This window comes from Ictidomys tridecemlineatus, unplaced genomic scaffold, assembly GCF_052094955.1.
Source record: "Ictidomys tridecemlineatus isolate mIctTri1 unplaced genomic scaffold, mIctTri1.hap1 Scaffold_215, whole genome shotgun sequence".
NCBI classification, from domain to species: domain Eukaryota; kingdom Metazoa; phylum Chordata; class Mammalia; order Rodentia; family Sciuridae; genus Ictidomys; species Ictidomys tridecemlineatus.
In genome coordinates this window covers 308,318-334,535 of record NW_027521854.1, presented here as the reverse complement: position 1 = coordinate 334,535, position 26,218 = coordinate 308,318, and the positions used below count along the sequence as shown (strand labels likewise).

Genomic DNA, 26,218 nt, shown 5'->3' with positions numbered 1-26,218 from the left:
AGTTATGTTGCCACCCACCTTACTACTCTAGATATAAGGCAGTTTCCATGTGGTATGATCTCCATTTCTCAAAAAAATTGACAAGAAGTAATAGGAAAAACCACTGACAGGTGATTACAAGTAGCAAATGCCAATGTTTTTGGAACACTAGTTACAAAATATAAATGTTCTGGGATAAAAGGTGATGGGGAAGTTTCATGGGGAAATATATTTAGAAGAGTTTCTCTATTAGAGATTCAAAATGTATGCAAGTAATTTTTTAATTGCACCAGGAAAGCTTTCTTAATTCAGTTTGGAGTTTCCCAACTCTATTTGAACACTCAATCTTTTAGAGCAATTATTATTCTGCAGAACAGCAGTACAGAGCAGTGGTTCAAGAAATGCTACTACAAACTACATTAGGAAAACAAAAACAGTTTCTCAGCTTTTTGAAATTTGAAGCCATTAATTTTTGATCATACAATGTAGAAAAAAGTTGAGCTTTACTGTATTAAGTTGAGGTATCAACTTGATATTTTATTGGAATTTTTCTAAATGACTTTAAAACTATTTTAAAGGTTTTTGGAAAGCATTTTCTAAGTGTTAGGGGGTTGGTTAGCCTCTTTCCAACCATAACATCATGTAATCCTTATAGTCTTTATTCAAGTTCAGCATTACTTATCCTTGGTTTGCATTAGAAAACCAAATGTGAGAAGAATTAATGAACTTTCCTGGAATCACATGCTAGCAAATGGAAGAGTTAAGATTTGAATCAAAGTTAACTAGCTATGGACTCTACATCGTTTTTTTTCGGTGGCTACTCCCAGTATCACAAGAGAATTAAGACTATAAAGTGAGTAAAGTAGATGAGTATAGGTGACAGAAAACTGCAACAGCACATAAATCCTTGAGAAAGTGGAACTAGGGAAAAGAGAACACTGAGCAAGAAATGTAAAATGCAGAGAAACAAATAAGAAATACCAGAACTATAAAAGCCATGGTGAAACAGAGGACTCTCAAAGAAAGGTGTAAGTATCAAATACTGACAGGAATCAATGCAGTGGAAAATATATAACCAATTCTTCAGTGGAGTTAATTTGCATTAGTATGAAAAATAAATGCTTAAGATAAATTCTAAAGTAAAAAGAGCAAGTTACAGAACAGATTGCAGACTGAAATTCCATTTGTGTAAGAATAAGATACATATGCTTGAATATGCACAGAAAAAAAATTGAAATGCCATATAAGAAACTGTCAATAGTGGTTACCTCTGGTAAGTAGTAAAGCAAGATCTAGGAGAATTCATGGGGATTTTACTCTTTTCACATCCATCTGTATTGATTGAGGTTTACATGAAGACACATATTTTTATAACAAATTAAAATATAAAGATGGATGGAAGGGACTTCTAAGTTAAACTGGCAGCAGGCTGATTGGGGGAGATGCACCTTCTTCAAATGCATATATAGACACCATAAGGGACCTATACTGACAACAAAGGAAAAAGAAAGTGAGAAAAGGTTTCTAAATTCAAGGCATAATTTTCTCTTATAGAGGTTTCAATCTAGGGTTGACTAAATGGCACATATACATTCCCCAGCCTGAACATAAATAACATGGAGAACCAGAGGATTAAGACCATTTGCTGAGGTCTCTGAACTCCAGGCCACAGAGACTACACCTACCACAATAACTGGCTGCCATAAAATGCAAAGCTGTTGTGGTCCTACTCTCCTCAGCTCTTCCTCTTCACATCAATTCTGATCCTACAATTTACATTATGCATAGAGTGAATGAGATGGGAGTGATGTGTTACATCCCAGGAATTACACACTTCACGTGAGTACACTTAATAAGGTCCCAAGCATAAATGCACATTTTCCTAGAAGTCCTAACAACATTTAAAAAGTGAATATATTGGATCTGAAGTAACTTTCCTATGTTCATACATGAATACACCACTATGTACAACCACAAGAATGGGATCCTGAATAAGTTATACTGCATATATGTATAATAAGTCAAAATACACTCTGCTGTCATGTGTATCTAAAAAGAAAAAATAAAAATGAAAAAAAGTTCATCTATTACAAAATAGGTACAAGTAACACTAAAGAGAACTGCATGAGTGAAGAGATGAAAAATAAGAGATGTTATTTAAGAATAACAATGTCAAAAAATGTAATTAAAAAAAAAAAACATTCCCCAGAAGCAACAAACAGTAGGATCCAAGCTGCAGAAAATTTTATCAGCGATATACAGAATAAGTTGGGATTTTTAAAATCAGAATGCAAAGGAAAAGGTGGAGATAAAAATTATTTGTGTCACAGTGATGTCTCAGAGCATTAAATTTAGTCTCTCTGTGTGTTTCCTTTCCTTTGTTCTTTATTCAGGGGCAATTTTACTTCTTCCAGGCTACGTTGAAAGCAAAGTTTCTAGGAAACTATTGAGCTAAAGGGAAATACAAGATAGGGAAGAAATAATAGTATTCTTGGGATTGAAATCTTTTGAAGAGGTAGGAAGGAAGCAGGAATGGGTAGAGGGAAAAGAACCAAAATTAGCAGAAAAATTACACTTATTCAGAGAAGACCAAGGGAAAACAGTAGGAGAGATTCTCAGAGCAAGCTTTTCTTGAGCATGGCTCTACCCCAGATCTCCATGTAGATTTTCTGATGTCCAGTGAGATCTTATCCCATCAAGAAAGGACTCATTACCCCATGTGCTGGGAGTATTTCAGACAGACAACTCTCATCTTCAGGCTTCTTTGGAAATTGGCTCATCTGAAGAAATACCTCTCCTGTAGGTCAGATCCTCTTTCTGGCATAGTTCACTCGTGGTGACTTACACAACACAAAAGTATGAAACTCAACGCTTCTAAAACTCAGGAAAACTTTGAATTGTTAGTCCCTTTTGAAGGCAAGCTATAGTGTGTGGTAGTGTCAGTTCAAAACTCCATCATAGCTTGCCTTCAACCCTGCACAATGCTGCTGCTTCTACTTGAACAGATGTTGATCTAAGGAGTACTCTCTCCAAAACCTTTAGGCCCTGAATCTCATAACTTTCTCACCAGGAAAGACCTACTGACATATCATCTGTGGACATTCATCAGTCCTGGAGGCTTGCACACTTCTGTAATAATATGAGGCTCAGATATCCTTCATGCAGAAAGACATAGTCAGAAGTGACTTCTCTAGTGCCAAGAAAGAACTGAAAAGATCACAAAGAGAATTTCCCTGTAAGTAGGGGAAGAGTAACTCTCACAGTCATTGGTACATTTTAAGGCAGTCCAGGAAGCTATTATACAGTTAACTGTGGTACCACTAGGGCTGCCCTGTAGACTAGTATCTCAATTGTCAAAGTGAGCATTGCTGTGAGAATTATTTGTGAAATTAGAGATCCACCTGTGTAGTAGTAGCCATAAGCAGGACCAGGAAAAGACTGCAGGGGTTGTCAAAACCAAATTAGAACCCCTGTCCTGTAGATATGGATACCTTAGAACTAGATATGCAAGAACAATGGTGCTGCTATACAATTGTACATAAAGGAAACTCAGCCTTCAACCTGTTTAAGACTGGTGACAATTAGCAAATAGGGTCAAATCCAGGAATAAATCCATCCTTCTTGAGGCTGTGCTCTGAAAAGGAATGGCTTTACCCAATAGGGGAAAATATAACATTATTTTCCATTTGGTATAGATGTTCAAAACCAGAAACCTTTTGTAATCACCTGAGAAGTACATCTAGCATTTGGAACCTGGTAACTAGAAAAATATGCCCTTTATTACCAAGGAAAACCTTCACAGAAATTCATGACTCATTTCTAAATTTTAAATTCTTTGTATGCTAGGTGAGAAATTTTCAGATCATAGCTAAGGTATGCAACCTAGATGTTTCCTGACTCACAGCTTATTAGATTCTGAGAAACAAAGGGATGCTATATCAGCAACACCTGAAATTTAATGCCATTAGAGCAACCAATACATCAAAAATGGTAATATTTAAGGAGCAAATAGTCTGTCAGAGGGCATCACTAATTAATTTATTATTCGCCTATTAGTATACCAAAAGAAAATTCTGTATTTCTTTCTTTGGTTGTGAAAGCTCTGAAGAAAAAAAAAAAGCACGACCCCTAGTTTCTGGTTCTACTAGTTGTAGAAACCAATCATATGGTCAAAGAGATCCTGTTCATTCATCAAAGTAAAGTAGACAGAACCTTTCACCTTCACTTGTTGTTGTAGAGGGCTGAGATACATACGAAAAGATTGTAATGGGCTTCCCATTCTTAAATTATGTATCTTGATTCAGTTTTCTGAGCAGCTATAATATCAATCTTTTTCTCAAAGTGTACAGGGATGTTAAAAATTTCAAGCATTTGTAAAGCTGAGACTATCTACGAGATTGTATTAATATGAGACACAATCAACCTATTCTCAGTATAAAAGTTTTGCATACTCAGAACTTTGCCTTTAGTCAGAGAAGGAACTGTAAGATGTTGGCTGTGGGATAGAAATAGAGTGTGAATTAACCAATCTGACAGCAGAATTGGGAGTTTTCTCCCTCTTTCTCTCTCAGAGAAGAATTTTTTAAACAATATCTTCATTTTATTTGTATGTAGTGTTGAGGATCGAACCCAGTGCCTCATGCATGCTAGGAGAGTGCTCTACCACTGAGCCACAACCCCAGCCCTCAGAGAAGAATATTTTTTCCCCACAGTGTAGGGAATTTCAAAATATTCCAGATGTATTAAATACTATCATATAAATTCACAGTAATATTATGCTAAGAGAAATTAGACAAAATTAGAGAAACTACAAATTATAAATATCAAATTAGAGAAATATAACAGGAGTCCTCATGCTGCCATTACCTCATCAAAATGAAGTGTCCCACTTAAAGGGCTGAGATTATCCTTAGCTTTCTCGTCTACAGTCCACCGAAGTCGGACGGCACCCTTTCCCCCTGGGGACCGAACAAATGTCAATGTCACATATGAATTGTCATCAGAAAACAGGGAATCATTGACCATTATCTGAAAGAAAGAAAATCCAGTAACATAAAAAGAATAACAGAAGAAAAAAACAGAATCTTCTTTTCACGATGACTGCAGTTTTCGAATTTAGAATTCAATTCATGAAATGTTACAATCATGGCAGAGAAAAATATTTCACCCCACTTCCTGTCCTTCTTAGACACTCAACAACATGGAATTTCCCATCTTCTCTTGCAACTAGATAGAGCCACTGAATTCTTGTGAGTAGATTATATCTAGGAGCAACATATGCTGCTGACACTCTGGCCATAAACTTCCACACAATCCTCCATATTCTCTCTTTTCCCATGTGTCAGGTGAATAGAGAGGATTCCTAGGACCTAAATGAGAGAAAGAAGGAGTCTGATACTTGAGTTATCAGTTAAAGACAAGGTATCCATAACAATTAGCCAACTAGGAATACTGGCATAGGACTCCTGTATAAATAATAATATTATGGGAAGGAACTAAGATTTAGGGTTTTTTGTAAAGGTGTTCAGGCTCCCCACATAATACAGACTTCAAACTGTCCTCTCAATTATCTGCAGTTTACCTACGTTAGTAAAAAGAGGTTTTTAGTTAAAAGAGATTTAACTTGATTTAAAGAGAGGAGATTCAATACATTCATTTGCCAGAATTTTTTTAAACAAGTCCTTATTAAAATAAGTAATTCAAATGAATTACATATGTTAACTCAGTGAAATAAAGTCTGAATTGAACCTACAATATCCACCTTCAGTGCAAATGCAAAATAACACAATGCTTCCATTTTTAAGGCAGATACAAACTTAACAAACATGAAATATAGGTTGGTTGGTTGGTTTTCCATGAGACTTTGCATTCAAACCAATAATAGAGATTTGGAGCTAACTGATATGTGTTGAATTTCCATTATTTGTCAGTTCTTCATACACTTTGCTTTTTTTAAGATTCACAGAAACTCAGAAATCAGATGTGTATGCATATTTGGCAAAAAGGGGGCCTGGAAAGTAGTTTGATATTTAGACTGATATTTACTAAGAAAGAAAAAAGAAAGGAATCCATTATAAATCAATTGTATACCTGTGATGGTTTTGATTCCACAGATATAACATTAGTTTGGGTTTCATATGTAGATTTCTGTAGATCTCTGATATTCCTAGTGTCTTGGCATATATACTGCATTATTCTATGAGCAGCTTATGAACTTTGACACATTAATACTAATCTTTCCTCAATATTCTTCAGTTCTCAGTCTAATCTGTGGCACAATTAATGCTAACAGAATGTTTACTATGTGTGCAATGTTGTATGTTTATATACATGTTAAAAGATAAACTCCATGTTATTGGGGACTTTCTCAATAAAAAAGATGGGATATAAGGAAAGCAGCTGGAAAGAGCTGCCAAGAAGCTATTCATTCTACACAATAAAAATAGCAACTGAGACTTAGTGTAAAGAAATCCCAGGTACATGAACTCATTTACTCCACATAACAGTTATGAGGAATTATACACTGCAGACTTAATAACCTGAATCTCACTTGTGAATCTCAAGACAAATTGGAAATTTAAGGCTATTTCGATAAGATGTTATTTCCAGGCATGATTCAATTAGGTTTAGAGCACAAAAGTTTATGTTAGCAGTTAAGATAAAATGAATAAGCAAAAATTACTTATGAATAGTAGCATAGCTTTATTTTCCATATAGGGAAGAGAAACTTAAAAACGCAATATCCAACATCCAACTCCAAAAGTGTGATGAACTCCAAAGCAAAAACATTAAGGTTTTACCACCTGAAGATTTCAACACTAAACCTGAAATTTTAACCTAAGCTCATAAGCTAATAGAGGAATTTTATTAAAAAATTAAGTTACTTATTCATACATATTAAAATATGCAAAGAATTCCACGTGGTTGAAAATACACAAAATATTAATGCTGTCTCTCTTAGGATACTAATATTATGGAAAATTTTACTCTCCTCTTTAAATTTGTTTTATTTTTTTCAGACTTTAATGCTGTCTGAGAGATAATCACAGCTATTCTTTTGCCAACCCATCACTCCTTGGAAACACTTGTGCAGTTTTTTGCCAAGGAAGAAAGAGAGTTTCATGGAGCCACAGCAAAACTGTGCTCTGTTCCTTTTATAGTTCCTATTTCCTAATGAAATTGAAATTTCATTGACCAAATCATTAGGTAATTATTAAGCTCTATTTTTATTCTGGAGTGTATGAAAAGCCCAGCTCTGAGAGGTAAGTTGTAGGTCTAGCCTTTCATGCACAGGACAGTAAAGACAAGGGGCAGTCAAGCAGTTTAATCACTGAAAATTATCCACAATGATCAAATATAAATGATTAAATAAAGGGAGTGATGACATATGTAATCAGGAAAGTTGCTAAGGATCTTTATGAATATTTCATCTGGGAATTTCCTTTAAAAGATAAAATCATAATAATTATGGCCCAGAGATCATGTAATAATAATAATTATGATAGAGTCATAGTACTTTCAGATGTGGTGATACTTTAATATTAGTTGCCAAGCTATGCCACACAAATATTTAATTCTTATGATTAACCAATCATAAGAATCTTTTTTTCCCTCCCTCAGAAGATGAACCAATAATAAGTGAACTCCCTCTTTCAGGTCTTGGAAGAAAACAGCCAAGTGAGAAGTGAGAAGTGAAAGGGAAAAACATGACAGCATACCAGAACTGAGGGAAAATTCCCTCATCAACTAAACCCATCCTGGGATGCCACATTCAGGCCATGACAGTCCTGTTATGTGGCCAGGATGGTGATCTGTAGAATAGACAGAAAATAAAAGGTATGGACAAAAAGTACTTCTTGTTCTAGTATACTCAATAAATAGGAAATCGCATTCCCTCTGTAATTGTCCGGTGTTAGGAGCTCACATTATATGAAGCTGTATGTATATGTTGGAGGATTGGCCCCTAAATTAACAGCAAACTCAAAAGATAATTGAAGAGAGATTTGTAAAGGAAGAGTAATGAAGAATTTCAAAACAAAAGTAACAGACACTTTTCTACTTAAAACTATATGAGAATTTCACACTCCCCTGATATATTTAACTTACAGTCTGTTTTTCAAATCCAAATACTCCAAGTGGAGAATCATTCTGTGGAATAATTACAGTTACCACAACATCATCCCCCAGTCTGCCACCTCCAGCCACATGGATTAAGGAAATATTGAACAACTCCTTGAGTTCAACCTCAGCATCATCAATTATGGTGATTTGTATCATTGCAGTAACCTACAAAAGAAAGGAAAAAAAGGAGAGAGGAAGAGAAAAATAGAGATAGGAAGGAAGAGAGGGAGAGGAGGGGAAGGAAATATTGCAATAATTTTTCATTATATATATTTCAATAGAAACTTAGAAACATGACACAAAAGAAAGAAGTAATAATTTTGCCTGTTAGATTTGTAATACTTTTAAAATCATGATATTTATAGTAGTTGAAAGTCAGAAATTTACAGTCTGCTATTTTTGAGATAAAACATTATAAATGTAATAAAATATAGTATTTTTACAGATAGAAAGAAACAAGAACTTTTTAATCTTGAAAAAATATTATAAGTGCTATGAATGCTCTAACAACTATTGTACAAACATAAAACCTAGTGTGCTTTGTTTTATTATATGAAAGCAAATGAAAGAATAAAAATTATCATTGACTTCTGCAATTCATATAAATGCTATTGATTTCAAATATATATATATATATATATATATATATATATATATATATATATATATTTAATGTAGGGGAAAAGAAAAGCAGGAAGAAAGGCCAAATTTGATTTTGGGGTTTTTTTAAAGATTTTTTAAAAATCAGGATTTAGTTCATTTCTCTGAGTTTATGTTAAAAGTTTTATAAACTTATAAATAAACTTGGTTCACCTTGTGATTTCCCTAGTGGTCATAAACCTATACTAGGTATATATTCAATATTTAAAGTCTCTTTTTGTATGACACAGGTAAATTCCAATACTTTGATATAGATCTTTACCAGAAAATGAAGTTTTCTACCTAAAACCTTTAATTTAACAACAAGGAGAAGCAAGAAATCTGGATGTCACACTCAGATAAACGAAAGCTTGAACAAAATCAAATGGTAAAATGGAAGCGCATTAAAATGTGTGCACCTCAAATTGGTACTGCAGGATACAGACTGTCTTCCATATTGATGTGGACTTCAAGGATCAGGATGATACTAAGGATGTTGGAAAATGATGAGACTTCAACTATGTGCTCAGAATTACTACTGATGACGTAACTAAAGTTGGAAGGTTGCTTTGGTGAAAAATCAATTTTTAGTTTCTGCTTTTAATGTAAAAATTTCATGTACTTAACATTTCCTCCTCCATGTTAATAGGAAATGATGCAAATTTCTAAATCTGATAATAGAAAACAAAAACTCATGATTTCAAAAACATTAATTATAATAGGTCTCTATGTGTAGAAAAATGTAGATTTGCATGCTTATTTTTTAACAGAATTTCCTGAGCCCCTAGGGGCAACCAATAAGTTTATGAATACTATGCAGATTTGTCAAGGCAAGAATAAAGCTACCTATAAATTCTGCTATATGAAGTTACTAATATTTTCATGGTTGTGCATATGCCTTTTCCACTTTTCATGGAAAATATTATAAAGATATCTCATTCTTATATATTACAAAACACCCAATTTAGAAAATTTATAATACTTTGGGAATATTTTGTAATTTTTAAGCTTGGTAGACCTAAGTCTAGAATGTCATTTATTTTTCAGGTTTTAGTAAAATAAAGTAAATTTGAGACATTAATTTAATATTTAAAAATTTTATTGGAAATTCTAAATTAAAATATGCATTTATAAACATTAAGAAATAAATAGAGGGGGTGAGGTTGTGGCTCAGTGGTACAGTGCTTGCCTAGCATGCATGAGATATGGGTTCAATCCTCAGCACCACATAAAAATAAAATAAAAGATATTGTGAAAAAATTGTCCTTAACCTTTATTAAAAATAAGAAATAGAATAAAAGCATTTGTGATCATAAATACAGTCAAGTTCATCACGTAGGTTTTTATACACTGCAGGCACCTCTAAGTCAATCATTATACTGTTTTAGAATTTTTGGTTTTTTAATGGAATCAGGTGGGGAAGTTCAAAAAAGGGTGAGCTAGGCACAGTGCCTATAATCCCAGTGGTTCAGGAGGCTGAGACAGGAGGATCATGAGTTCAAAGCCAGCCTCAGCAACTTAGGGAGGCACTAAGCAAGTCAGTGAGACCCTGTCTCTAAAAAAAAAATACAAAATAGAGCTGGAGGTATGGCACAATGGCCAAATGCCCCTGAGTTCAATCCCCAGTATTAAAAAAAGGGGTGTAATTCTTGCTTCTTAAATTTCTCTTCCTAGGCCCACATTTATTAATAATATCTGTGTTTGACTTGACACAGAAACATTCAGAGTTATAATACAACTGGCAATCATTAATGCATGCTCATTTGGTAGATACCTATAAAATTCTTGAAGAAGAATCAAAAAATACTAACATGTTCATGACAAACTTACTTGCCCATCTGCAAATTCAAGAATCCCTTGAGATGGATTAAAGTCTTCCAGGCCAGCAGTGCCTGGTATTGCTTTCCAATAAACATTTACTGTCTCAAAACTTCCAGCCAGCCGGACTACAGGAACCTGAAGAAAGTTCAAGGGTGGAGGCACCTCATGAGCAGTAATAACTCCACCAACATCCTCGAATAAAGAACACATGTTGAAAAGTAAGACAAAATGAGCAACTATCCTAAATCATCATCTTGTAACTTTTTTGCTTCCACTTATATCTCATACTTCACTCTTCAAATTATAAGTTAATAGAACGGAAATAGGCATGACAGGTTTTTAGAACTTTTACTCTGAAATTTCACAAAAAATAAACTTGATGAATCCTTTGAGCTGGTCAAAGAGAACTAAGAATTAATTTGAAAGACAAATTTGGCTGTTCATCTATTTTAAAATACCTACAAGCAAAGCCAATTGTTTTGCAGAAAATACAAAAACACTGAACAAATCATCAGGGATGAGCTTCTACATTATTATAAATATATGAAATTCAACTCACCCTAGTAAAATGAAATATAAAAATTCCTCTGGGATCATCATTTTCCTCAGTCGTTATCTCAGCTGTTTCCATTCCTGGTCTCTGTACACTTGGCTGCTCTGCAGAGAAGTCAGAGTTCACCAGGTTTACCTCAGTGATGATGATGATAAATCCTTCTTCCAACTCAGGAGCATCATCCTGGGAGGTGGGGTAAAAGAAAAAGTGCTTTTCTGTTTTTGGTTGTGTTTGTGAGGTGAGGTCTCACTATGTAGAGCATACTAGTCTTGAGCTCCTGGGCCCAAGAAATTTTCCTGCCTCAATCTCCCTTGTAGCTGGAACTACAAGAATTAACAAGGATGGTAGAATATGATAGACATCATCACCCAAAGTACACGAATTGGTGTCAACATAATTTATATACAATCAGATATATGAAAAATTATGCTGTATATATGTAATAAGAATTGTAATGCATTCTGCTGTCATTTATTTAAAAACACAATTACAAAAAGAATAAACCATCACTCCCAGCTAATTTTGAAAGAAAAATATTTAATTTGCATTGTAAACTTGATATTTTTCAGTATGGAACAAATTAGTTCATCTACATGAATGGGCAGCTCTATCACACACAAAAAGACTCATATTCAACTGTATACATTCTCACTGACAACTTCAGGATCCATGGGATGTTCAAGGTTAAAGGCAATGTTGCTATGAAATGCTCATTCTCATTAGCAAATAAATAAGTTTTCAAAACCTATTCCACAAATTTTATTGTTGAGGTACCAGGGAATGAACCCAGGGACATTTAACCTTTGAGTCACATCCCCAGTCCTTTTTTTAAAATTTTTAATTTTGAGACAGGGTCTCACTAAGTTGCCTAGGGCCTCACTAAATTGTTGAGGCTGCCTTTGAATTTGCAATCTACCTGCCTCGGCTTTCCAAGCTACTAATATTACTGGTGTGCACCACCATGCCTGACCTATCCCTCAATTTTAACATGTATTGAATATGCCTTTAATATATAATATTCCAAGAGAAGTTTAGTAAATTTTACTTTTCCTTTAAAAATGAAAGTTTTAGACTTGTAAATCTAGATGTAATACTATATTTAATTCATTCTTAAAGGTTTTTATTTTTTTGAACATGGAATAAAATTTCAAAACATAAAAAGAAAACATGTAGAAAGGGAAAAGAAACCACCTTCCTACACTATTCCTGTATCTTTCCCAGACAGTCCTCTTCAGAAGTCACTACTAGTAGGAAAACTAATGACATTTACTAATAATATAGACATTTATAATAATCAACATATAGTGCTATTAATATTACAATGTACTATTTATTAATACCTTAGCTGATTTAAGTGCATAGTGTTGGGACTCAAACCTGCCACATGTTAGGCAAGTGTCCTGCCACTGAGCTATATTTCCAGCCCCAATAATTATAACATTAATACAACTATTGCCACTTTCAGTTTTTTTGTGTACATCATTATAGATTTTTCCGCATTCTCTCTCTCTCTCTCTCTCTCTTTTTCTCTCTTTCAATATGTAAATATAGATATACAGAGCAAAAAGTAGACCTAAGCCATCTGAATATTAATCTGGATTCAAGTAATTGTACCCTGAAATGAAATTACTCCCCTATCAAGCCAACAATAAAATTAACTAAATTGTTCCATTTTTTCAGATATTAGTTTAAAGCAACTAAACAATCAACATAATAGTACAGACAGTCAGGTAAATAATTAATCCAAATACAATGTTTTAAAGTTCACTCAAATTTGTCATTTTTGTAAGCTAGTTATAAAATATTTATTTATTCATATTAAATATTTATTTAGGTGGAAATATTACTCACATTTTCTATATTAAAAGGATCATTAAAAATGATTTTTAGGGCTGGGGATGTGGCTCAAGTGGTAGCGCGCTCGCCTGGCATGCGTGCGGCCCGGGTTCGATCCTCAGCACCACATACCAACAAAGATGTTGTGTCTGCCGAGAACTAAAAAATAAATATTAAAAATTCTCTCTCTCTGTCTCTCTCCCCCCTCTCTCACTCTCTCTAAAAAAAAAAAAAAAAAATGATTTTTACCTGTAAGAACATCACAATTTTACATTGAAAAGCATTTTCTTTTCTTTTCTAGTATATTTATTGCCATCCATACTTACTGGCAAAATGGCAACATTCACATGAGTTTCTTTTATGTTTTCTTTCATTATTATTGTTGTTTCTTGCAGTACATAATCTTCATTTTCAATAGCTTGATTATTTGTGTGTAGCGAGAAATTGGGTTTCGCCTTCAAGTGAATGGCAATGTCCCCAAAGAACCCTTTATCTCGAACAATGTACAACTGCAGATTGGTGATGTTCTCTATGAGACAAACATGCCTCTAGTCAGTATGCTTTTCTGTTTGCTGTCAATGTTGTTTCAAGTACTCACAGTGGAATGTTCTGCACTATCCTTTTAAACAGGTAAGCAAACAAGTAAAACAAATACAGTACATACTCCCAAGGAGTATTCTGTCCATTGTCCCCAAAGTTGTGCTGAAAATCACCATCCATTCCTAGCATTCTGTCTAATCCCTCAGCTCTGATTCCACACGTAGCTTCCTGTGTTGTACGTGTCATATTGAAATTGCTGAAAGTCTTAGGGAAGTGCATATGTAAAGTTGAACAGAGGTTATATGTTTAAAAGATTCTTGAAAATAAATAGTGAGATACATAAAGACATCATTTAATGACTAATCATTAGAATAAGAGTGATCCATGGGATGTTCAAGAGTAAAGGCAATGTTTCTATGGAATGCTCATTCTGAGCATATACTGAAGTTCATATACTAAGGTGTCTATCTCAAGGTTCAAATTATTTCACAACACCTACACTTTATTTCATTTCTTAGATTTTTAAAAAATTAATTTGTCATATAAAATGCAGTAAAAATGCCTGTCAATATTCACCTGCAGGTCTATGAATTTCTAATGAATAATGCTGTGTCTTTCTTTCCAAATTCCACAGTGAGATTCCTGGCAATTGCTAGGTATTTCAAAAATGTGTGTTAAATAAAAAAAATAAATGGCTTATTTTATCATAAGTCTATTGTTTCAGTTCTGAACACATGGAAATATAAAGACCCAGGAAATACTACATGTCATTTTCTTTCCCCATCAACTCTTCCAATGAAAGATATTTGAAAGTTGGATATCCACACTGTTATCTGAAAATGTTAGAATCATCTCACAGTGTATTCTAAATACATATTATGTTTAACCCTTTTTAAAAATACATCAAATGACCTTCATCCATAAAATTATATTTATCCAACAATACAAATAGTTATTTAGATGAAGATTTCAGCACTTAAAAGAAAAATAACAAGGACTGACCAATGTACACCTCACAGTATAAAATTTTTTCTCATTAATTTTTTGGATTAAGCAATTTATACATTGATACAATGTGCTTATCACTATGTTGTCAGTGCACCATACAAGTACTAAAAATGTAGAGAGAAAATGTGAGTGAGGAAAACAAACAATGAAGAGAAACTCAAATATAAAACAGTTACCTCTACTGCAATGACTTCACTAAACTGTTAACATTTTTACTATGATAGTATATCTTTAAAAATTGAAGGTATTTTTAAAAACCTTATTGCTAAGTAGTCACATGATCATAAAATTTGAAGAACAAAAATGGCTATGACTTGTCAAATTGGAAAAGTCATATAAAAATAGAAATTTGCATTTTTGTAAGCATCAAAAGTAAATTCATTTTTTACTAAAGCCTGAAAAATATGTAACTGAATTTACCTTTAGGCTCTGCTACTCTGGTGAAGAGAGACTTGGCATGCCAGCCCACGAAGCCATAGGGAGAGTCACTGGGCAGAGTAGTTATTACGGACTTGTTTCTTTTCTGATCAATAGTAGCATCTTTTGATGGGTCCTCAACCCCTTCTGTGGCAATTTGGGTTAGTGTTATGATCACAACCTCTGATAACTCTGGTATATCATCAGCAAGAACAGTTAGAGTAATTGTAGACAGTGCCTGGCCTTCAGTAAATGAAATCTAAAATTTTAGAGAAAGATTTTATTTATCCTGTCATTATCACTCTGCAGTAAGGATATTAAAAAGTTTGATTTTCTTTCAATTATGATATAATTTAACAAAGAGTTTAGCAACAATATGTTATTATACAAATAAATAACTTTTACATTAAAAATAAGAATGTTAGGAAAAAGAAAAAGTAAACCATTTCTAAACCTAAGCTAATAAATCATATAGTCAAGTTGTCATATCCTGGAGCCTATATTTCTTTCTAATTTAGTGTACAAAGTCTTTCTGAAAATCTGCTAGATAACACATGTAAAGTTCTATAAAAATAAAAGAAGGCGCCATGCCAGCTTAAACATTTTTCTCTATAGAATTTTTGTCAGGATTGCTACTCCAGATAGAAGCAACATTTAACAATGAATCAACCTAAGGAAAGAGAGAGAGAGAGAAAGGGAGGGAGGGAGAGGGAGAGGGAGAGAGGGAGAGAGGGAGAGAGGGGGGAGAGAGGGAGAGAAGGAGAGAGAGGGGGGGGGAGAGAGAGAGAGAGAGAGAGAGAGAGAGAGAGAGAGAGAGAGAGAGAGAGAGAGAGAAATACAAATCATAGCATTTCTCTCCTTCTCTGTCTCCATTGTCTAAGGAGACAGATCCTAATTTGCTAAAAGGCATCTGAAGTCCCTGTTGACCAGAATTCTGTCAGCTTCTTGAATGCTATTTCCCATTATGCCCACTTCATACCCACTCTCCAACAATATGGCTACAAACCACAATTATTCAAATTGGTATTACAAGCCTATGCATCTACCCCTGTTGACGTGCACCTTGCCACTCAGGGAAGGCACTGGAAGATATAAACCCAAGAACTTTATTAATAAAATCAGGAGTGAGAAAACTACTGCCTACTGGCCAAATCCATTTTTCATAAATGAAGTTTTATTGAAACACAGCCAAGCTTATTCAATTGCATGCTGTCTATGACTGCCTACATTATCTACTTTATATCATCTAGCACAACTGTGCAATAAAGGCAAACTAGTTGTGAGTGAGAACAGATGGCTAAGAAAGCCTAAAATATTTACTATCTATCCCTTACAGAAAAAAAGTTCTTATTCCTGAGTAAAATAATTCTTTCAATAATATAGCATACATTTTGGGTAATACTATGCACTAAATTACAAATAATTTTAATCATGCTTTTATATGAAATCTTAATTGGAGATATGTAATTCAGAAATATGACTTAGAGTCTTGGTAGCTTGCATAAATTAAATATGAAATTCAATGGAATTTGCTGTAACATTCCTTTTTTAAAGATTTTTTTTATAATATTTTTTAATTGTAGATGGACACAGTATCTTTATTTTATTTATTTTTATGTGGTGCTGAGGATCAAACCCAATGCCTCACACTTGCTAGGCAAGTGCTCTACCACTGAGCCACAACCCTAGCCCTGCTATAACATTCTTAATACACTGAAATTCCACTCACCTTTCAAAATAAATGAAACTAGAAATGTGGACTATAATAATCAATTTTCCTTTTGGGGAATATTGCCATAAAAGTTTTTTAAAAATAATTCTTCAGAGAAGCATTTGGGCAAAACAAAACAAAAAACTTGACTAATCTATAAAACCCAAGGCAAGCTAAGGAGACAACCCATCTTGTACATCAGACAAGAGGCTTCCTGAAACTTGTTTTTGTGAGTCATCTACTTCTGGGGCCATCCTGATTCCACTTTTGCACCTGAGGTCCTAATTTATACTGTCCTCCAGTTAATGCTAATGTGATCCTCTACCCACATCTCTTCTAGGGACATACAACCCCACAGCTGCGGGGAACAACAGCTTCTGTGCTCCTCATTGGGAATGGTTCTTACATGCAGCAAGATTATGCCCACTAGAAGGTGGCATGAAGTAAAGAACTACAAAAATGGGGAAGACAATGGTTCAGCCCTAAAATTGGAATGACTCCAAAGGATCAGCTTGACTGCAGAACTCTCCCACAGGATCAACTTCAATTATAACTGCCCATAGATCAACTTCTCCCCCTCCACTTTCTTCTCTTCCTCTTTTTCTTATGAATGCAACTCAAAGAAACCTTCTGCCCATGGTTCCCAACCTCTATCACTATACAACGTTGATATATCTTTTCCAGAAGGTTGATTATTTTACCCAGGCTTATTCATACTTACCAGCCCTCCCATTTTATCTAAACATTAATAACATGTTTCCATCCACAGTTTGGGTGGCTTTATCTTTCTGACAATGTAATACTAAAAATTTGATATATTGAACCTCAAGAGGGATAACTATTTACAGATATTTTAAGTTTTGTAGAAAAAAGGAACAATAACCATAGCAACAAAATGAACTTCAAATTGTATTTCTCTCTGTGGTAATTTGTAAGAATTCAGTGTTGACATTTCATCACTGAGGCAGGATCTGGTCTCATATATCAACAGTAATCATAATTTGTATGTGTCTTCTACAATTTTTGAACATTACATACCACTCCCGAGGTAGGAAATATATCATCAATACTTCCATCAGCTTCCCATACTACAGTTATATGGCCATATGTGCCTTTTAAGTGCTCAACATTCAAGGTTACGAGGCTATCTTGCTCCATTTCTTCTATTTGCTTAAATAATGAATTCTGAAAAATACGCCAAAAGTCACAAGGATTGACTTGAAATCACCTAAATATAGTCTTTTCTTTATTTCATGTTATTATGCTTTTGTAGATTTCATGGTAATAAGCAATGTGAAACAGTAAATTAAAATAACAGTTAAAAATAGTAAAGTAAGAATGACTATGATTTTATTTGTAAACATACAGGATTAAGTAAATAAACTACTAGACAATAAAGATTTAATTTTATAGGATTATTTTTATTTTTGTTCTATATTTTTTCAAATTTTGTTGAGTGAACATATTATTAAATTGATAATCAGAAAGCATGTTCTTTTATAAAATAGTACTTATAACATGTAAAAATTTTGTAGAATGGAAAGGACATGGAGTCAGGTGAGTAAGAAGCCTTTCCCTCAGAGTAAGGTCTGGCAATCCCTCTAGGTCTGTTCTTCCTAATAGTAAAATCTGTTGGACCTACAAGGTCTCCAGCTCCCACCCCAGTGCAGCACATCATAAGAATGAAGGTGCTCCTTCCAATCATTTGCAAATGTAACTTTATACTTAAATTCACATCCTCTTACCTATTTCTGTTCATGGTGTTTCATTTCTACCTCACAAACCTTACAACTATTTTACCAGCCAGAAATCTTCCTTTGCTTTATATTAGAATTTCTTTCTTCTCACCTATGCTTCCTAGCCTCTTACCATTTTTCCAAATTAATTTGTACCTCTGTGACTTAATATTCTTCACTGAACACACAACAGAAGATCTCTTGCCAGCCATTTAATGAAATTTCCTTCAAATGAATATTTTAGATAATCCCTTCTTACAATATATCCTTGGCTTCTCAAGGGTAATAAGAAAAAAATATGGAGTTTTAAAGATTTTTTCTTTCCAGTAAGATTTTTCATGTCTTTTTACTATGATAATCTGAAAAGAGACTCCCCCATTAATTTCTTAAAGCTTATGAAAGCTTCTATTTAGAATGCTAATTTCAGTAAAGATCCTATCCTACAGTGATACTTCATACAGTATTTTAACAAATTGTTACAGATGTTAAAGAGTAATAAAATCTTGCTCAAGGCAAACATTCCTAAAGAAAATGCCTTGATTTTAAAATATGCATATAATTTATTCAGAAAAGACAATGCCTTTTTAAAAGAAAAAACATCCTCTCTGGCTCTATATTTTCCATAAAGGAAGGTTAGTTAAATGAGGACTTCATGCAGCCAGAAATATTCAAGATGTTCTTGTCATCTACTACACCTCATCTTGAAAGGAGACTGTCCAGACAAAAAAGAACTGTGTTGAGAAATTCTGAAAGGACTAAAGGAATCCAGGGTACTTACCCTGGCATGGTGACACCACATTGATTTAGTGTCTCTAGACAATTTTTAAACAAGGTTCCTAAAGTGGAATCTACCGTGCCCATACAATTGAGGATAGTCTGTGCTCTCTATCTGCAGAATAGCTTCAAGGTAAGAAGATGGACACACGCTGCAGAACATGAGGGTTCTTGTCCCAGTAATGCAGCTCTGCTCTACATACTTGTCTGTTGTCCTGCAAAGGCTGTGGAAATGTTCTGTACCCCTCCACATGCAATGACATGATCATTGAAGCACCCTTGCAAACAACTGACTGAGGACATTAGAATGTCCTAAGCTTGTCATCTTACATCCCCCAATCTTGCTCTTCTCACAGTTGTTCATATCTTGGGGAAGGGTAAATTCATGCTTCCCATAGCTCTGCTTATTTGCTGAATTACTGCAATAGTCTCCTGAATTACTGCAATAGTCTCCACACTCCTGTGGGAGTGTCCTTCCCACTCACAGTATGTATTCAATATTATAGTCAAAGCATTCTTTTTACAATGAATCAGGTCACACATTTCTTCTACCCTAATCCCTCCAAAGGCTTCTAAGAGGGCAAACTCAGTACGATACTAAATAAGGGACTTGTGTACAAAAATATTGACATAGCAGTCCTGATTGTTGTCCCTAAAAAGGCCAGCTCACAGGCTGGTCCTCAGCTAGTGTTTGGGAATATGAATTTCAAGAGGGTTCCCACCATTCTCAGAACTTCTGTTTTTGGTACTGGAGGATGAACTCGAGGATACTTTACCACTGATCTATGCCCCAAACCCTTGTGTTTTTTTATTTCTAGAGAGGATATCCAGGAGAATCTTTGTCTTTTGATATTCCTGCCTTAATCTCCTGAGAGAATGATAAGATATGCACCACCACACCCTTCTCTATTCCCAGAGCTCTCAAGTTGCTCCCTGTACCCAAGCTATTTGTACAAATAATGTGATTAACTAACATCTGTTTTCCTTCTGGAAGTGTAGAATTTTGGTATGTGCCAGGCAGATGGTAACCACATGACCAACTGCCAATTAAAACCTTGGGCACTGAGTCTCTAGTGAGCCTCTGGTTGCCAAAATTCCACATGTTTTAACAACTGGATGCTATGGAAATGAGTATGTCCTGTGAGACTCTGCTGGGAGGGGATTCTTGGCAGTTTACACCTGGTTTCCTCTGACTTCACCAATGAGCATTTCCCCATGGAGAATTTTGAGTTTGTATCCTTTGCTTTCATGAATCATAGCTATGAGTATGATTCAACATTAAGTATATGAGTGCTCCCAGTGAATCATCAAAACTATGCATGGTCTTGGGATCACAGGCCCCTGACTAGCCTCCTGTACCTATCTCCCCCTCCTACACTGACTGTAGCCAGTGACTTCCTTGTTGCTCTATAAGGACAAGAGGGCACTGCAGGCCTCTCCTCTTGGTAATGGGTCCCTGTCTGAACTGTTACTACCCCAGATGTCAATATAATTCAATTTTCAACCCCTCCAGGCCTATGCCCTTCTGTAACTCCATACAGCCCTTCCTGACCATTCTATTTTATATTTCCTATCTACATCACATACCCCTTCTTTCATGCTCCATATGCCTTCTCTGCCAGATGCTTCTCAACAGCACTAGCACCGTCAGATATAGTACATGTTTTATTGTATCTTTGCCTATTGTCAGTGTCTCCTTGATCCCCTCTAGGATAATGAAGGTAGAGATTTTTATTGTTTCATTCTCTGACATCTTTAACATCTGGCAGAATATCCAGAACATAGTGTTTATTAAATATCTGCTGCATTTATGGAATAAATGAAAAACCAACTGATCAGGTTTGTTGCCCAGTTCTGGTCAATGAGAGATAAGAAGTTTTTGAGAGGCTTTGGGAAATTTCTTCTTTAATCAAAATGGGATATAAAGTATCTTTCTGTCCCTAACTGGACATGAATAAAAAGCAGTAGCCCAAATAATAATATCAGTTTTCAAACAACCAATGAAGGATCCATTTTGAACTAACAAAGTAGAGAAAGGGAAAGGACCTCTATTGACACAGTACAATCTCCAACTTCTTTCTCTGTGGACATGCTCTTAACATTTAAGCTAATATAAATTAAGTTTTCCTTATATGTAGAAGATTTCAGAGGAAGAGAGATAATAGCTGTACATATAACTCTAGTTCAAAAGTCAGAATACACCTAGCAAATATAATACATGATGCAACATGAATGGCTGTTCTTTTGCTCACTGGCAAAAGCTGATAAAGGCTGTGGTGGAATATATTTAAAAAGATTAGCATGGCTGGTTTTCCTCAAGACAAGACATTTGCATGTGTGCAATGCACATATACTTATATCTCTCTTCCATCCTCCCCACAATAATAAAATTTTATGTGATATGTATGACAAAACACAGTGTATAGTGTATTAAACAGTCTGTCTCACCATTGCCCTTTGGTAAAAAGGCTAACAGCAGAGCCAAACTCCTGGACCAAGAACAATTAATTTCAAATTGAAATAAAAAGAATAACTACAAAAAAATAGGACAAGTTGATCCAGAGGCCCCATTGTGTAAGACAGAAAATTCCAAGATGCCAGCAGAATTCACCTTAGAATGCAGAACAGGGGATAAAGCCATGGCAAAGGAAAAGAGAACAGCTGCAGGGAGTATGACTCACTCACCAAGTGCAGAAAAGTCCTAATTTATAAATGAGAATGAACAAAATCACTTTGACTTATGAGTATAAAATTCTTAGTATCATTACCTGAGCAAATCCAATAACTCCATAGGCATCATCATTAGACAGAATAGTTATTTTCACATAGCCATTGCTACCAATCTCTGCTCCACCTTTGGGATTTTTAAGCTGAACTTTGAAGGATTCTTCTTCTTCTGGAACTATATCATCAAGAATATTTACTGATATTGTAGCTTCTCTGTCCCCAGGTTCAAATATCAGTTCACCTGAACTAGCATAAGAAGCGTACATAAAATAAGTTAACGACAACAAATTTAAAATACACACATGCTAGATTACTCATGAAACACATTACACTGAGTAATATTAAAGTTTTGGAAGAATCACATTTCATAAATAAATTTTTAATTAAAATTATGTATATAGTACTGAAGAACTTCATAGAATTCATATTAGAGATATGAATAACATTTCTATTTCTGGCTTAAAAATAGCTGTTATATTTTATATATTCCTCAGTCATTGAGACTTAGAAATTTGATGCCATATGAAATTTTAGTGAGCATACAGACACCTTGCATAAGTGTTGGACCTACCTAAGAATAAAGTCAGACTAGCTGGAGATATAGGCCAGCTCATACATGTGTGAGTGGGCAGCTGCCACAACAGCAATTAATTTCTTGCTTGAATTAAGGGACTTTACTGTAACAGAATATGCATCCTGAGCAGAACGTGCTTCCAGAACAAATGAGAACTGATTCAGCTCTGAATTCCAGCAGTAAAGAGCAGACCCTTCTTGGCCAAGTACAAGTATGTGGACTGCAAGAAAGAAAGAAAAGGCATCTTGGGATGAAAAGTGAACTCTTTCATACACTGTCTCCCCCATTTCCAAAGCAAAACTTTTCCCAAATTCCATTTGGACATCTCAAATTAAGTAAATATAATGCTATTTCTAAAAGTACCTAAATATAAATAATAATTTATGAGTGCTGTGGAATGATCAATCCAGCTGGACAATGCACCCACATGCATTTAAGAGAAATGGAAACACTGTCTGGTAGCACTCACATGGGTTTTGTATTCTTAAATCTATCTCAATATCTATTTATAAGTACTTTTTAAAAAAATATATATATATATTTTTAGTTGTAGTTGAAAACAATATCTTTATTTATTTATTTTTCTGTGGTGTGAGGATGGAACCCAGTGCCTCATACATGCTGGGCGAGTGCTCTACCATTGAGCCACAACCACAGCCCCTATAAGTAATTTTTTAAAGTAAAAAATATCCATAATCACACCAGTAAATGTTTTAATTTTTATATTTTCCTCTCTAGTCACTATATTAATTTATATCTGACAGTTATAAATAGTAAAAAATTGTATAAAAAATCTAAATTAAGAATTTTATCCCATATTTATAGTTTTACACAGGATTATATGTTTATATGTTGCTGTGTAGTATATAAATTCATAATTTTAATGCATAGATAATAATATGTAGGGTTGATCTTCAAGATATATTTAATAATTTCCCTACATTGGCTATCTGTTGTTTTACATTTCATTTCCAATATTAATAAAGACAGAATTTTTATTATTTCAATAGATAAATTATTCAAGGTTATTAGGCCAAAGTGTATGAACAAATTCATGACTCCTAAAGTATATTCTGCCAATTCTTTTTGAAATGTAATAAGAAAAGTGTATTTTTATTAAATTCAAAGCAATGGCACACATTTGTATCTACAGAAATTGGGAAGGAAGAGGGCATACATGTTGTATATAATACTAAACAATCTTGAGGCTTAATACTGGCCAAGGTGGGTAGGGGGTCCATATAGAAACATCCAAATTCCAGCACTTAGAGAAACTCAATGGAACATAAACTCCCAAATAAAACTGATTGAGTGTTAAAATAGCACATGAGACCAGAAATTATGAGGGTCTTCTAAACTGTTAGCCCATAAGTTATAGTGGCAAACCCCATATTCTTACTCCTACATATCAAGAACTACTGACCATATTTGTTTACAGCAATTAATTTAAGTACTATTATAGTTTGTAAATGTTGTGTAAAAGACTAAGAAAAGTCTTATTAACACACATTAATCTTTAACTATCCATATATTTTGCATAAAGCTTTATAAAACTGGAGATATTCAGAAAAAAATAAAACTCAAATGGATCTGAAAGCCCTCAAATTTAGCTGACAGTCTCAACCAAGAACAAAACTAGAGTGATCCGAGCACCACTGATTTTGGTTCTCCACCTTCATAGATATTCCCTATTCACTTCTCAATTGGATTGGTATAAATAGGAAACAAGTTGATAATGTGATGTTCACATTAAAAATATGGGTGCTCAAATCTACTTACAGATACTCTTCAACTTGTAATGAAATTATGTCCTGATAAATCCATAATAAGTAGAGAATAGCATCAGTCAAAATGCACTCAATACTGTTAACCCACTGAACATCACAGCTTAGATTAACCTGCTTTAAATGTGCTCAGAAAAAGCCTCCAGTTGGGCAAAATCCTCTAACACAGAGTCTATTTTATAATTGAATATTGAATGTCTCATATAACTAGTTGACTACAGTACACCACACAGAATGCAATCTCTGCTGTTTGCACCGTGATTATGGGGCCAACTGGAAGCTGCACTCCTTGCTCCTGCCCAGCATTGCAATCATGCTGCATATCACTAGCCTTGGAAAAGGTCAAATTTCAAAATATACAGTATGGATTTGACTGAATATATATCACTTTCACACCATCATCAAGTCAAAAACGGAAAATCCTAAGCACAGCCATTTTAAGTCAAGGACCATCTATATATACATATAATGAGTATTTCCTCAGAAAGTAAACATTTATAACATTTCAAAAGCAGGAAATTGGGTCAGAGGATTGATAACAAAAAATCTTACATCTCTACTCTGGGACATGGAAGTGTAACTAGTACTCATACTCTTCTTCCATTTAGCAAAACAATAAAAAAAAGTAGAAGTTATCTCAAAGAAAGGCAACCAGATAAGACAGTTTAAGAAGTGTAGATAAAAAGAAGTTTGAGTACTGAATGGTAGAAAGTAAGTATTCTTAACATTTACAGATGTGAGACTTTAAGAATGAAGACAGTAAGAGACAGTGTGGCCAGGAAGAGCTACAGAGGAAGCAGCAACATCAGGAGAGAACTGAGTTCCCGCATAAGGAGAAGGGAAGATTTTGAGGAAGGTCTGAGATAACAGTCTATCTGTTCCACAGGGCCTTATGGGAGCATGTGGGGAGTTGAGGGAGGTGAGACAGGGCATCTGGCCTAAACATCAGGGTTTGTGTGATCTACAGGATGTACAGACCAAATGAGGATGAAAGTCTCTTCACCTCCATGTGCCCTGGACTTTTCATGAAGACTAAACAGAGATGAAGAGAGCAACCATCTATTCCAGATGATTTCCAAAAAGGATGATGTCCAGAGGTCACAGTTTTGATGAAGCTAACAGTTGGGGGACTAGGAAAGGAGGGTTAAGGAGCCTTCCAAGCAGTATACAGAGCTTTGAGGTTTAAGTGAGATTTAAAAGGGGGGGGGCTGCTAACTAGGCCCTGGAACATAATAAACATTCAGTCTTTAAAGGCTATAGATTTCCTTATGTTCTGAATCCCTTACCAGCCCTTTAAAAAAGTCGAGTTCAACAAGGTTCAGTTTGAGTTCTTTTTCTCAAACTACATAGTCTCTTTCTAAACCATTCTATCTCAGCCTATACTAAAATGATCCTCTGTACTTAGTGACTTCCACTGTTTATTTGTGACTAAGGATTCTCTTCTAAACTCCAACCACTAATATTTACTCAAAGGCATCTCAAACTCAACATATCCCAACCAAATTTATTATGTTTGTCCCAGAAAGGCACAGTCCTCCCACATGTCACCTCCATGATAGTTGTTGTATCATGTTTCCATTACCTGCAGAAATGAAGGCTATTGACAACCTCTCTCTCACCTACCCCAAACATCTTGCTGACCATCAACTCTTCCGGATTTAACTCATGAGATATCTGAATCAATCTACTCCACCTGCATCACCAACTTATTTTCCACCTGCATCACCAACCTATTTTCCACCTGCATCACCTACCACTTTCCAAGCTAGCCTAAAGTATGTGTCTCCAGAGTGTCTTCAAATACTTTTTCTTAGTAGCCTCTAAGTTTTTCTACCATGACAGCAAAAAGCTCCCCTTTAAAACAAACACACAGTCTCTCTCTCTCTCTCCCTCCCTCCCTCCCTCCCTCCCTCCCTCCCTCCCTCCCCATCCCTCTCTAACTTGTCTCCCTATATTTCTTCATCACCTTCTCATAAAAAGTACCCCAATACTTCTAGA

General features: G+C 34.8%; 1 protein-coding gene across 1 annotated transcript in view; it reads right to left on the bottom strand.

The window, feature by feature from the left end:
- LOC101970633 (adhesion G-protein coupled receptor V1-like) overlaps positions 1 to 26,218 on the bottom strand; it is a 105,762-nt gene that overhangs the window by 56,297 nt on the left and 23,247 nt on the right. The window contains 9 exon segments of the mRNA XM_078036158.1: positions 4,846 to 5,007; positions 8,086 to 8,265; positions 10,570 to 10,752; positions 11,120 to 11,296; positions 13,276 to 13,478; positions 14,918 to 15,173; positions 17,664 to 17,810; positions 21,904 to 22,108; positions 22,434 to 22,656. Of these exon segments, the coding sequence (XP_077892284.1) occupies positions 4,846 to 5,007; positions 8,086 to 8,265; positions 10,570 to 10,752; positions 11,120 to 11,296; positions 13,276 to 13,478; positions 14,918 to 15,173; positions 17,664 to 17,810; positions 21,904 to 22,108; positions 22,434 to 22,656 (1,736 nt within the window).